This window comes from Prionailurus viverrinus, chromosome C2 (genome assembly GCF_022837055.1).
Source record: "Prionailurus viverrinus isolate Anna chromosome C2, UM_Priviv_1.0, whole genome shotgun sequence".
NCBI classification, from domain to species: Eukaryota; Metazoa; Chordata; class Mammalia; order Carnivora; family Felidae; genus Prionailurus; species Prionailurus viverrinus.
In genome coordinates, this window is record NC_062569.1 from 149,260,133 (window position 1) to 149,272,583 (window position 12,451).

A 12,451-nucleotide genomic window follows, 5' to 3' on the forward strand; every position below is an offset into this window, starting at 1 on the left:
GAGTAGAATCACTGGGTCGTCGCTGTTACGCTTACTTAACGTTGGGAGGTTAGTGCCAAACGCTTCTCCAAGGTAGTTGTGCTGTTTGCACTCTGGGCAGCCGTGAATGGCGGGTCGGTTGCTCTGCACCCTTGTCCACACTTGGTGGCGTCAGACCTTTTCATTTTGGCCGTTCCCATTTTGGCCATTTGTGTGGCCCCGTCCCTCCGTGGCTTGGCTTTGCGTCGCTCTGTTGCCTAAACGTGTTAGGAACATTTTCATGTGCTTATGGGCCTGTTCGGGTTTCGTCTTTGGTAACGGGGCCGATCTTTGATTGAAAATTGAGGGTTTCTTCCCCTCTTGATTTCTGGGGCCATGTGGTTATTAGCAACCCCTCCGGGTGACCTAAGCACCCCACCTCTCCGAAGGTCCGGTCTTCTCGCGTCTCTCTTTGCCTTTCTTCAGTCCCCAGGCCAGCAGCTCACTTCCTGCCTCGAATCCTCCGGGGACGCAGGTTGCAGACACAGTGCGGTCTCCTTCACCTTCTCTTAACTGTGCGTGGCAGGGATGGGCCCCTCGGATTGACCGTGGCTGTGTCACCGAGGTCTGGCTGGGTGCAGTGCTTTCGGTCTGGAGATGTGAGGAGTGCGGCGAAGCCACCTCCTTGCCTTTTCCAGCAGGATTTTGTTAGCGCCACGAGCTGGTCAGGGACGTGCGGCCTGGTGGGGAAAGATGGCAGGAGACAGAAGGGTTTGGGGCCTTCCTTTGTTGGCCTTGCTTCTAGCCCTCCGTTTCCCAGGGCTTGGGTAGCCGGGCGTCTCCTCTGTCTTCTCCAACCCCCATGCCTTCCTTCTCGGCCACAAGCCCACGAGGAGGAGGACGTGTGTTCCAGACGTGTCTGCCTGTGTGTGGGAGAGGCGTGTGTGGGTGTGACCTGCTCTGGGTCACCGGGGAGCGGCCGCCCCACCCTCAACACCTTCTCAGTATGAATGCTTCCCATGTTTCTGCCACCCCATGAGCCAGAGGAGGGGACATCAAGGTGTGACAGTGTCCAGGAGGGATGGTGTCTCGGGGGGAGAGTCTGCTGGCGTGTTTCCAAGCTGAGGCATCCTGGAAAGAGCACGTCTTTCCTTTGCACCTTTGGTGACAAGGAGAGTTCCCGCCTGCCTGTCCTTCCCTGTGGGAACCGTGCTGCTCAGAGGCCCAGTGTGGCAGGAAGGGGTGAGCGGCGGGAAGGAAGAAGGAAATGCTCCGTGAAGCCTGTTGGGCTTCACCCCGAGGGGGTGGCCGACTGGCTCAGAGGCTGAGTGAAATGGCCCCGAAAGGGTAGTGGCAGTGGCGCGACCACCAACGCAAGTTTGTAACGGGTTTGTGCCATGCCTTGCGGAATCTGGCCCTCAGAATTGTGAGCCTCGCTCTGATAACGATTTCTTTTCCCGCCTAGGCTGGCTACGATGGCGAGAGTATTGGGAACTGCCCCTTTTCCCAGCGCCTCTTCATGATTCTCTGGCTAAAGGGCGTTATATTCAACGTGACCACAGTGGACCTGAAGAGGTAAGAGGAGGTTTCCACGTTGTTGAGACTGGCCCTGCCACGTCCCCCCCACCCCCGCGCACGTCTTCCCACCCACTCACACCCCACGCCCCCATAACCCCCACACACGCCCCGCACTCACACACTCCTAGAGCCCACAGGCGACCTCGCGGCGTGTCCATCCACGTCGGGGCCCCGAACCGAAGCCCGGGTGTGGGCTCGTCAGTAATTACAGGACCCGCTCAGACATAACCAGGGAGGAGTTGGGGGCACCCTTAAGGAACCTGCTCCCCAAGCTCCTGGTCAGCTGAGCACCTCTCCAAAGCCCGTGTGAGCAGCTCTCCTGTGACCCACGGGGGAGAGAGTTGGCTTTCTTACCTCTGCGCCCAGACAAGAGCCACGCTTTCACTGTCGGTAGGACGTCTTGGGAACCCATGGTCTCCCTTGAACTTCTCAAGGGCTGTTCCTCGTAAACCGGGGAGGACGCGGCTAGGCTTTGGGGGAACGAATTCAAACCTTGGCGACCGTTCACAAAAGCTGCCGCTCCCCTCCCCCTCCCCCCCCCCCCCCCCACCAGGAAACCCGCAGACCTGCAGAACCTAGCCCCCGGAACAAACCCTCCCTTTATGACTTTTGATGGTGAAGTCAAGACGGATGTGAATAAGATCGAGGAGTTCTTAGAGGAGAAATTAGCTCCCCCGAGGTAGGCCTCATAAAACCAGCATTCGCCATCTGATCGTCCCTTTGCCCCTTCGCAGACAAGCCTGAAACTCGTGGCTTCGTGTATTGGGTTTTCTGCGGCCGTGGTACGTCCGTCCCTCCTTAGCCGTGCCGCGGTGTGCCGCAGAACACGCAGCAAGAGCAGAAGCCTTGGGCGACGGCGGCCCGGGTCTCTTTGCTTCGTTTGCACCTGCAGTGGGGCAATTAGGGTTTGGCAGCAGGAAGCGGGGAGGAGGCGGGCCGATGTCGCATGGGTTGGCCACTTCTTAGGTCTGCGGCTGGGAGGGGAAGGAGTGACGTTAGCGTGTGATGTCGCGGGGCGCCGGATCTAGGAGGGAATCTTCTAGCACAGTTGGAGGTGCGGGTGGGCGGCCGTGTCCTGGGAGAACAGCAAAGGCCTTCTCCCCAGACTGTGCAGCTGCCACACCTTGAACACAAAGAGATTAGAAAACCATCCGAGGGGGAAGGTTTTTCACTTTTATATCCGCTCAGAGACAGACATGTTTGTCGCCCCCCCCCCCCCCGTTATCTGTGCTATTCCAATTCTGAATTTTTCAAGGTACCCTAAGCTGGGGACCCAACACCCTGAATCTAACTCTGCAGGAAATGACGTGTTTGCCAAATTCTCGGCATTTATAAAAAACACCAAGAAGGATGCCAATGAGAGTGAGTACTTGCCGTCTTCCTGTTCAATGCTCTCCCCCTGGGGTGCCCCTCGGCCTCTGGCGTGGCTTCTTCTAAGGTCCTGGGAATTCTGACTGATTTCCCTGGGGGTAGGGACCTGTGTCTAGAAATCAGGAAAAAGTACCTTCGACGTAGAATCTGCACGTGCATTTCAAGAGGTCAAATGCTTCCCCTGGAGGTTGGGAGCCCAGAAAACGATAAGTTTAGGGGCAAAGAATCACCGCCAGGAGTTCCCCTGCCGGACCGCGGGAATCCGTTTCAATGAAGCTTCTGCCACTGCTTACCTCATTATGGGCCTCCCATAAAAAGTTTTGAATAAACGGATGAGTTCTAGAAGGAGCAGTGTTGTGTAGACAGCAGAAGTATTTTCCAGGGAGGAGTGAGTCCTTTATTCAGATCTTAGAAGTCCACATCCTTCCCTCCCAATTCCCCAGTGCGGCCCAGCCATGTGTCGGGAGGGAGAGGAGATCAACTCCTCACTTCATGTCGAGAGAAAGGTAACACTAACTCATACGGCTGGCTTATCTTGGTCATTTCTGGCCTTTCTGTTTTAGTTTATGAAAAGAACCTGTTAAAAGCTTTGAAGAAGCTGGATGATTACTTAAATAGCCCTCTGCCTGATGAGATAGATGCCTACAGCACTGAGGATGTTGTCGTTTCTGGAAGGAAGTTCCTGGATGGGGATGAGCTCACGTTAGCCGACTGTAACCTCTTACCCAAGCTCCACATTATAAAGGTTTGACGTTCCTCCTACCGTAGCTGCTGAACACACGGATGGGGCCTTATTTTATTTCGGCCAGACATTGAAACAATCTAAAAGGCAGACTCCTGAATTAAAGAGTCCGTTGGTTTCTGTTTGAGGCGGTCAAATCCCAGACGTCAGATACATGGATATTCTCAGATATGCTTTAGGTAGTCTCAAGAAACTTCTGGGAAGTTGGGCCCCACCCCTCCATCCTCACTGCTTCTCATTTCAAGTCTTGCCCCCACATCCTAAAGAAAAGTTATATGAGAACAACTTGAGGGCAACATTGATTATACCTGGCATTTAATGCTCGAGGTTTGGAGACAATGCATGGAATCTGGGAGCACTGCAGCGTGAATTCAGTTGCTGGTGATAGAAACAGTTCTGTCTGGGGATGGCAGAGATGTGTCTTCTCAGCTTTTAATATCACCCCCCTACAGCTAGGGAGCAGCTCCTTGGCCGGGCCTCTGCTAGATTTGGCATCCTGTCTTGCCAGATAGTTGAACAGGAAATCAGCATTGTGGGTCATATATGTTAGGGTTTAAAGTCTCCCTAGACCAGTGGTTCTCCACCATTAGCAGGCATAAGAATTATTTGGGGAGCTTTCTAGAATTGAAAATCCTCCAGTCCAGCCTCTGGTCTACTAAATCAGAACTTCTAGGGGTGGCCCGGAGATTCCAAAGTAGATGGCCCTACCTCTGGCCTCTGGAGTTATGGTGGTCTCTAAGTAGTGCCCCCAGCCTTCACGTCTCATCAGTTGTTATTATCATTATCACCACTGCAATGTTCTTGACCCTCAGTAGCCTCAGAGGCCCCAGGAAGAAACCCAAGCCTTGTTCTGGGGCATCTTGATGATTAAAATCCCCTCAAGTTCAAACCTGGGTCCTCGGTATAAAGATGGGGGAGATGGGCAAGAGGGGGATACAAGTCAAGGACCCTGTAATTTCATAACTCATGTAGTTGCCAGTTAGAAACTCACAAATGAGGATCACATAATCTGTGGTGCTGATGCTCCTGTAGGCTATACCAGCTGCCCCTGGTTGTCTTGCCTTTCCTTCCTGTATTTTCCTCTTCCTTCCTGATTCCTTTCCCAACTCTTGTCCCATTTCTCTTCCTTCTTCTCTCTTCCTTGTTGGGCTTGAGGGATACCAACTTGAAATCCAAGCCTTGGAGATGTGGCTGAGCCCTCAAGCGCATGTTTTTTTCAATAGCTTTGCCAGGTCCCCGGCATCTAAAATGTAACGAAAGCATCTCAACTCGTCAAAACCTCCTCTGTTTGGGAGCCAGTTTCCAACCAGATATTCACATAGTTGTGTTTTGGTTTAGTCCCTTTAGCGAACGTGTTGTAGTCATTGCCATGACCAGTGTAGCCTCACAGCAGTACGTGGAGGTTGGGGGAAGCAGGAGAGATGCTCCGACCGTCCAGCACTGACTGCCACTTGTTCATCTCCCATGAGGAAAGAGTATTTTAGATTTCGGTAGAACTAAAAGGGGTAAACTTGAGAGTCAAATAAAACAGCCCATGGCTCCAATATGTGACCCGAGAGCCAAATCTTCCAAAGCCATTGGACATCCAAAATACCAAAATAGCTTAATAATCTTTCAGGATGGAATACCTTCTGAAAGGAAATGAGACTCCGTCTAAAAGAATGTATGATAGGGGCGCCTGGGTGGCACAGTCGGTTAAGCGTCCGACTTCAGCTCAGGTCACGATCTCACGGTCGGTGAGTTCGAGCCCCGCGTCGGGCTCTGGGCTGATGGCTCGGAGCCTGGAGCCTGTTTCCGATTCTGTGTCTCCCTCTCTCTCTGCCCCTCCCCCGTTCATGCTCTGTCTCTCTCTGTCCCAAAAATAAATAAACGTTGAAAAAAAAAATTAAAAAACAATGTTTAAAAGAATGTATGATAAAAGATGAGAGACTAAAGGAATTTTTCATCTATTCTCCTTCTTAAAACCCAACACAAGCAATAGGAAAAAACAACAAAGCTTCGTCTTTCATAAAACTGGAATAGGACAGGATACCAGTTCAGAGACTAAGAAACGTTGTCCGGTGTGAGGTGTCACAGGGCTGAGGCAGGTTTCTCTCTATCTTTTTTTTTTTATTTTTTTTTCAACGTTTATTTTTGGGACAGAGAGAGACAGAGCATGAACGGGGGAGGGGCAGAGAGAGAGGGAGACACAGAATCGGAAACAGGCTCCAGGTTCCAAGCCATCAGCCCAGAGCCCGACGCGGGGCTCGAACTCGCGGACCGCGAGATCGTGACCTGGCTGAAGTCGGACGCTTAACCGACTGCGCCACCCAGGCGCCCCAGGTTTCTCTCTATCTTTAGTGAAGTTCAGGTTTCTCTAAAAGTAAATAGTACAGTCTTGAAATGCCCAACCCAGACTTCTTTGAGGACCGGGGCCATGAGAAGAGAAGCAGGAAACAGCCCCACGCAGATCATTTTCCATCCGAGGTCTCCGGGGAGGCAGAGTTGAAGGAGGAACCATGCAGAGGCGTCATCTCTGTGTCCTGCCGTCCATCCCCTAATCTGAAGGAACAGGGAGAGGAGGTGGAAAGAGGGAATGTGCTTTTGGCTGCTGAGCAGAGGAAAGAAACAGTCCTGGAGCCCGTCAAAAGAGGGACTGTAAATTTCCTGAGCTTTATTTTTAGCCGTGGTGACCTCCTGCCTAATCTGAGAGCCTCGGAGTGGAGGGTGTCCTAACTCTAACCTTGACTCTGACCTTGACCCTAACCCTAATTTGTCTGTGGAGCGGCGCATAGAGCAGTGTTTGGTGAGAGAGTGTTTGAGGGTAAACATCCAAATTGGTCTTCCAGCTACCCCGTCTCACTCTCTTTGCCCTCCACAGTATTTTTAAGAAGTGATAACTCCGGGGGCGCCTGGATGGCTCAGTCGGTTGAGCAGCCGACTTCGGCTCAGGTCACGATCTCGAGGTCCGTGAGTTCGAGCCCCGCGTGGGGCTCTGTGCTGGTGGCTTGGAGCCTGGAGCCTGTTTCAGATTCTGCGTCTCCCTCTCTCTCTCTGCCCCTCCCCCGCTCGTGCTCTGTCTTTCTCTCTCTCTCTCAAAAATAAATAAACATAAAAAAAAAAAGAAATGCTAACTCCAGTAGATCTGCCTCATTAAAAGACGATTAATAACCAGAAAGAATCCAAGTGGGACCTCTATGTGGATAGAGATGATCAAGAGGGAGAGGGGAAAAAAGAAAGAGAAGGCACAGAAAAAGGAAAAGGCAGGTGAGAAACACATTTCTGATGAAGCACTGCTCCAGTAGATGAGAATACATTCGAGTCAGATACTTCTCTGTGGCCTCTGACACATGAAAAAGAACATGGATCTTTCGAGAAGAAGCTCAGAGACAGGAACAAGATATCAAAAAATATATATAATATCACAGAGGACATGAAAATCATGAAAAAAACCCCAAACCCTTAAAGACAAAGGAACTAACTTCAGGGGCACCTGGGTGGCTCTGTCAGTGAAGCGTCCGACTTCAGCTCAGGTCATGATCTCGAGGTCTGTGAGTTCGAGCCCCGCGTCAGGCTCTGTGCTGACCGCTCGGAGCCCGGAGTCTGCTTCAGATTCTGTGTCTCCCTCTCTCTCTGCCCCTCCCCTGCTTGCGCTCTGTCTCTCTCTGTCTCTCAAAAATAAATAAATGTTAAAAAAATTAAAAAAATAGCTTCCGAAATAAGGTACATTTAAGCGAGACATAGAACAAGACATTGCAGAAATTCGTCAGGGGTCTGGAGGGTAAGCCCTAGAACAGTTTCCAAAATTGAATGGACAAGCACAGGGATAAAAATGCTCAGCAATTTCCCAGATGTATATAACCAGGAGCCAGAGAACAGGAAAGGGAAAAGAAAAGAAAAGGAAAGGAAAGAAAAGAAAAGAAGAAGGGAAAATTTATTTTGAACTAAAGGATGATCTGAACCTTCAGTTTAAGCAACATGCCATGTTTGGAAAAATATAGTCCAGAATAATCAACACACGATGACATACCTGATAAATTACTGAACTTTAGGGGTCAGATAGGACACTCTGGGTGTCCAGACCATACTAATAATAATAGCAGTAATATTAGTAATAAATAGTAAAGCCGTCTCCAGGGGGAAGAAATCCAGACTTGCCTCTTATGTCTTGATGACCACATTAAAACCAGAAAACAGTGGTTTAATAGTTACAGAGACTTAAAGGAAAGAATGCGTGATGTAAGATTTTCCTATCCAGGTAAATTGTTTTTAGCTGGGCTTCTGGTCTTAACAAATTAAGTACTCCTGGGCTGTTTTTTTTTTTCTTTTTAAAATAAAGCTTCTTTATGATGAATATAGTAATAAAATGATACTGAAAGTAAGAACCCCGGAACAGAGAAGGTGGGTGGTTAAAAGGGTTGGTGATAAACATAGAACCTATTTAAATCCAAAGACGGAACTAAGACCAAACAATGTTATAATAGTTACAGAACAGAATCAGAACATAGTCAACTTGGATGTTTTTACAACCAATGGAAGGGAGATAAGGAAGAAGAAATAGGAAACACTGTAGTTGTACTAATTTCCTTATTTGTCATAATCAGGAGTGAGTAGATATCATCTAAACTTGACAAGTCAAGAAATAGAGAATCTCTGTTATTTAAAGCTATGTAGGGAGAGAGACCGAGGACAAGTCGGGGAGGGGCAGAGAGAGAGGAAGACACAGAATCTGAAGCAGGTTCCAGGCTCTGAGCTGTCAGCATAGAGCCTGATGTGGGGCTTGAACTCGTTAAAAAAAAAAAAAAATTGATAAAGTTATATAGGAAACCACAGGAAGAGTTAAAACAGACCATAAGCTTCGAAGTTACCAGAAAAGGAAACATACACAAACACAGAAATAAACACAGAAAGACAGAAAACAAAGTATTAAATTCAGAAAATGTACCACAAAAAGAAGATCACTTCTATAGGAGGCAGACACTTAAAAAACTTGCTCAGAGGGGCGCCTGGGTGGCTCAGTCGGTTAAGCGTCCGACTTCGGCTCAGGTCATGATCTCACAGTTCGTGAGTTCGAGCCCCGCCTCAGGCTCTGTGCTGACAGCTCGGAGCCTGGATCCTGCGTCTCCTTCTCTCTCTGCCCCTCCCCCACTTGTGCTCTGTCTCTCTCTATCAAAAATAAATGTAAAAAAAATTTTTTTAAAAAAAACTTTCTCAGAAATGTTAAAAATTAGGAGCCCCTGGGTGGCTCAGTCGGTTAAGCCTCTGTGTCCGGGCTTTGGCTCAGGTCGTGATCTCACAGTTCATGAGATGCAGCCCGGCATCAGGCTCTGTGCTGGCAGCGTGGAGCCTGCTCGGGATTCTCTCTCTCCCTCTTTCTGCCCCTCCCCCGTGTGTGTGTGTGTGTGTGTGTGTGTGTGTGTGTGCATGCTCCCTCTCTCTCTTTCAAAATAAGTAAATAAACGTTAAAAAACTGTTAAAATAAAAAAAAATAGGCAAAGATAAACCAGGAGTAATAAATAAAATAATACGTAAAAGGAATTCTTTTTAAAAAGATTTTTTTTAAGTTTATTTATTTTTGACAGAGACAGAACAGGCCTTTGTGGCTCTGGGTTCCTGTTCGGGGATGAATTGCACCGCCTCCCCCACCCCCATTCATATGTTGAAGTCCGAATCCCCAGCATCTCAGGACATAACCTTATTTGGAAATGGTATCTTCGGAGATGTAATTCGTTAAGATGAGGTCATAGTGGAGTAGAGTGGGACCCCTATCCAATAGGACTGGTGTCGCTATAAAAAAAAAAAAAAGGTAATTTGGACACAGAGACACACAGAGGGAGAAACTACCAGAAGCTGGGGAGAGAAGAGACCTTTCCCTAGAACTTCCGGAGGGAATGTGTCCTGTTGACTCCTTGATTTTGGAGTTCTGGCCTCCAGGAGCGTGAGAGAAGAAGCTTCTGTTGTTCTAAGCCACCCAGGTTGTAGTACTTTGTCACAGTGGCCCCAGTTAACTGCTAGCGTCTCCCACAGCATCACCCTCCTTTGTGGCGAATTCCCCAACGGGGCCCCTGGAGCCAGAGGAAGCATCCCCCACTGTTGTGGTTCCCATGATGCTCACTCTCAATTGCCCTGTCCTCACATCCACCGTTTCCGGGAGGACAAGGATTTGTGTCCATTTGTTGACAATGAGGTGCTGTGTTCAGTGACAGAATGATGGAAATCTGCAGAAATAATATGCGCAGATATCTGGGATTTCAGGAGGTGAGGCTCAGCAAGTAGGAAAAAGAGAGCATTTCACGGTGATCCCGGCACAACCTAAAGGGAAGATCTTCACGAATCTTTAGGCACCAAATAACACAGCAAGCCGAACACACAAAGTCAAAACTGCCAGCAACACGAGGAGAAGTCCACCAGAGGAGAGACCGAATTCGTACCAGTGGATCCCAATTCATCTGGGATAAATTGGTGGGCAGGGCTGTGTGGAGTCGCTGTTTTGAGCCCAGTACTTTCATGAGCTTTCCCATCCCCCGTCTGCCCTGTGCAAGGTTGACGTGTAATTTGGGGTAACCTGACTGGCTTTAGGAAGAATGCGTCAGGACTCGAGAAAGAGAATACATCACACACCTCCAAAGAATGGATTGTCTGACCTGATGGCCTACACGAGTGGGTTTTTCCTTTGCTGATTATTTCCTCTTGATTTTCAGATCGTGGCCAAGAGATACAGAGATTTTGAATTTCCTTCTGAAATGACTGGCATCTGGAGATACTTGAACAACGCTTATGCTAGGGACGAGTTCATGAATACGTGTCCAGCCGACCAGGAGATTGAACATGCATATTCAGATGTTGCAAAAAGAATGAAGTGAAGCTGTCTTATTTCTCAGTGGTACGAGGGAGGCTGTGATGACAATGTATTCTTTGTGGGGCGCCTGGGTGGCTCAGTCGGTTGAGCGTCCGACTTCGGCTCAGGTCACGATCTCACGGTTCGCGGGTCGGGCTCCGTGCTGACAGCTCGGAGCTTGGAGCCTGCTTCGGATTCTGTGTCTCCCCCTCTCTCTGCTCCTCCCCCACTCCCTCGCTGTCGGTCTCTCTCTCAAAAATAAACATTTACAAAAATTAAAAAAAAAAGAATGTATTCTTTGTGAGTGGTCTTTTGTTTTCCTTCCAATAGCCATCGTGCCCATATTTTAATAACACCATATCGTAGTGAGATCCACTCGACCCAGATGATACATGGCCTTGTGACTTGTCAACTCACTTGTGTATCTGAATAATACCAGTATCTATTGCGACACATACCAGTTGTCCAGTTGACATTAACTTACTTCTTTGGCATTCGCGGACACTGTAACCCACGATGTTGGGGCATGTGATTTTGAGTTTCCAGTTTCTTTTAAGTTTTTTTTTTTTAACGTTTATTTCTTTTTGAGACAGAGAGAGACAGAGCATGAAGAGGGGAGGGGCAGAGAGAGAGGGAGACACAGAATCTGAAGCAGGCTCCAGGCTCCGAGCTGTCAGCACAGAGCCCGACGTGGGCCTCGAACTCACGGACCGTGAGATCATGACCTGAGCCGAAGTCGGCCGCTTAACCGACCGAGCCACCCAGGCGCCCCTTGAGTTTCCAGTTTCAAAGCAAATTAGATTTGGGTTCAATTCCTCCTTCAACTGTTAAAAAATTGGTCTGTCCCTGATAGTTTTCATAGTCATATACAGCTTGTTTCTCTCCCCCAAAATAGGAGTTTAAGTTTCTTCAGAATGAAAAGATTGTTTTTGTAGTCACACGATGATACATGCCTATTTTAATATTTTAAAACGATGTCAGAGAGTCTAAGGAAGAAAAACCATCGCCTAAAATTTCACTCCACCTAAATAACTGCTAATAACTTGTTGGTGAACCTCTTCCCGTTTGTTAGTCTCTCACAGACACTCGCACGGCATACGACTCCACTCATATGAACTTGGTGACGGGACATGTTAGTAATGCCTTGATGATCATCCATAGAGGACGTAAGACACACAAAAAGGTTCGGCACTGAAGGGCTGCTGGAGGATGCTTGCGAACAGGTTTCACAGGTGGAGAATTGGAGTCCAGAGACCTGCAAGGACCCACAGGGACCAGTGGGGACCCGGAGCCGTGGGGCGTCCCTTCTCTGCCTTGTTTCTGCCCTGGTGATGCCAGCTGCCTCTGGGTTCAGGGCAGGCAGGAGAGGAGAGGGCCAATCATGTGTCTTTTGTTCCAGTTTCCTTTCCGATGCCTTCTCTCGCTCCCCCCACCCCACTCAGGAGACCCCCCGACTCATGAGGTGCAGCTCACAGCTGCACTTTGGAGAATCCTCCCGCCCTGGGATGAAGTGTGGGCCAAACACGCTTCGATTCCTTCCACGGGTCGCCCTGTCTCAGACCCAACACTGGGCTTCTTCGGCAGTGATGCGGTGTGGGGCTGGCCTGGTCGTCGCTTCTCTGCCCTTTACAGTGGCATTTTGACGTCAGGCAGGGAAACTCCAGAAAGGCTTGATTCGTGGTGACTACTCTTGGGCAGTTCTGGTAACTGGTCAAGTTGGGGAGGAAGTGGAAACTATCGGCTCAAAGAGTGCTCTGGTGTACCTGTGGCTTCCCCGCCACCGTCCCCTGCAGCCAGCCTTCCACCTGCCGTGCGTGTGGGCTGGGCTTCCTGGCTCCACCTGAAGGCGAGGAGACAACACGGCAGGTTCTGTACAGATACTCATCAAGAACCCTTTGGGTCTGAGCATTCGCGACCAGACTGTGTTCCTTTGACGTTTATATACATTTTACAGAAATCCCCTTGTCCAGTTGGCTGTAGCATTT

The 12,451-nt window shown here is 49.3% G+C and overlaps 1 protein-coding gene across 1 annotated transcript in view; it reads left to right on the top strand.

The window, feature by feature from the left end:
- Positions 1–10,588, top strand: part of CLIC6 (chloride intracellular channel 6) — a 43,080-nt gene extending 32,492 nt beyond the window's left edge. Inside the window, exons 2-6 of the mRNA XM_047875708.1 lie at positions 1,424–1,533; positions 2,090–2,215; positions 2,792–2,898; positions 3,471–3,652; positions 10,330–10,588. Of these exons, the coding sequence (XP_047731664.1) occupies positions 1,424–1,533; positions 2,090–2,215; positions 2,792–2,898; positions 3,471–3,652; positions 10,330–10,491 (687 nt within the window). The 3' untranslated portion in view covers positions 10,492–10,588. The remainder of the gene's footprint in view (positions 1–1,423; positions 1,534–2,089; positions 2,216–2,791; positions 2,899–3,470; positions 3,653–10,329) is intronic.
- The last annotated feature ends 1,863 nt before the right edge of the window (positions 10,589–12,451 follow it).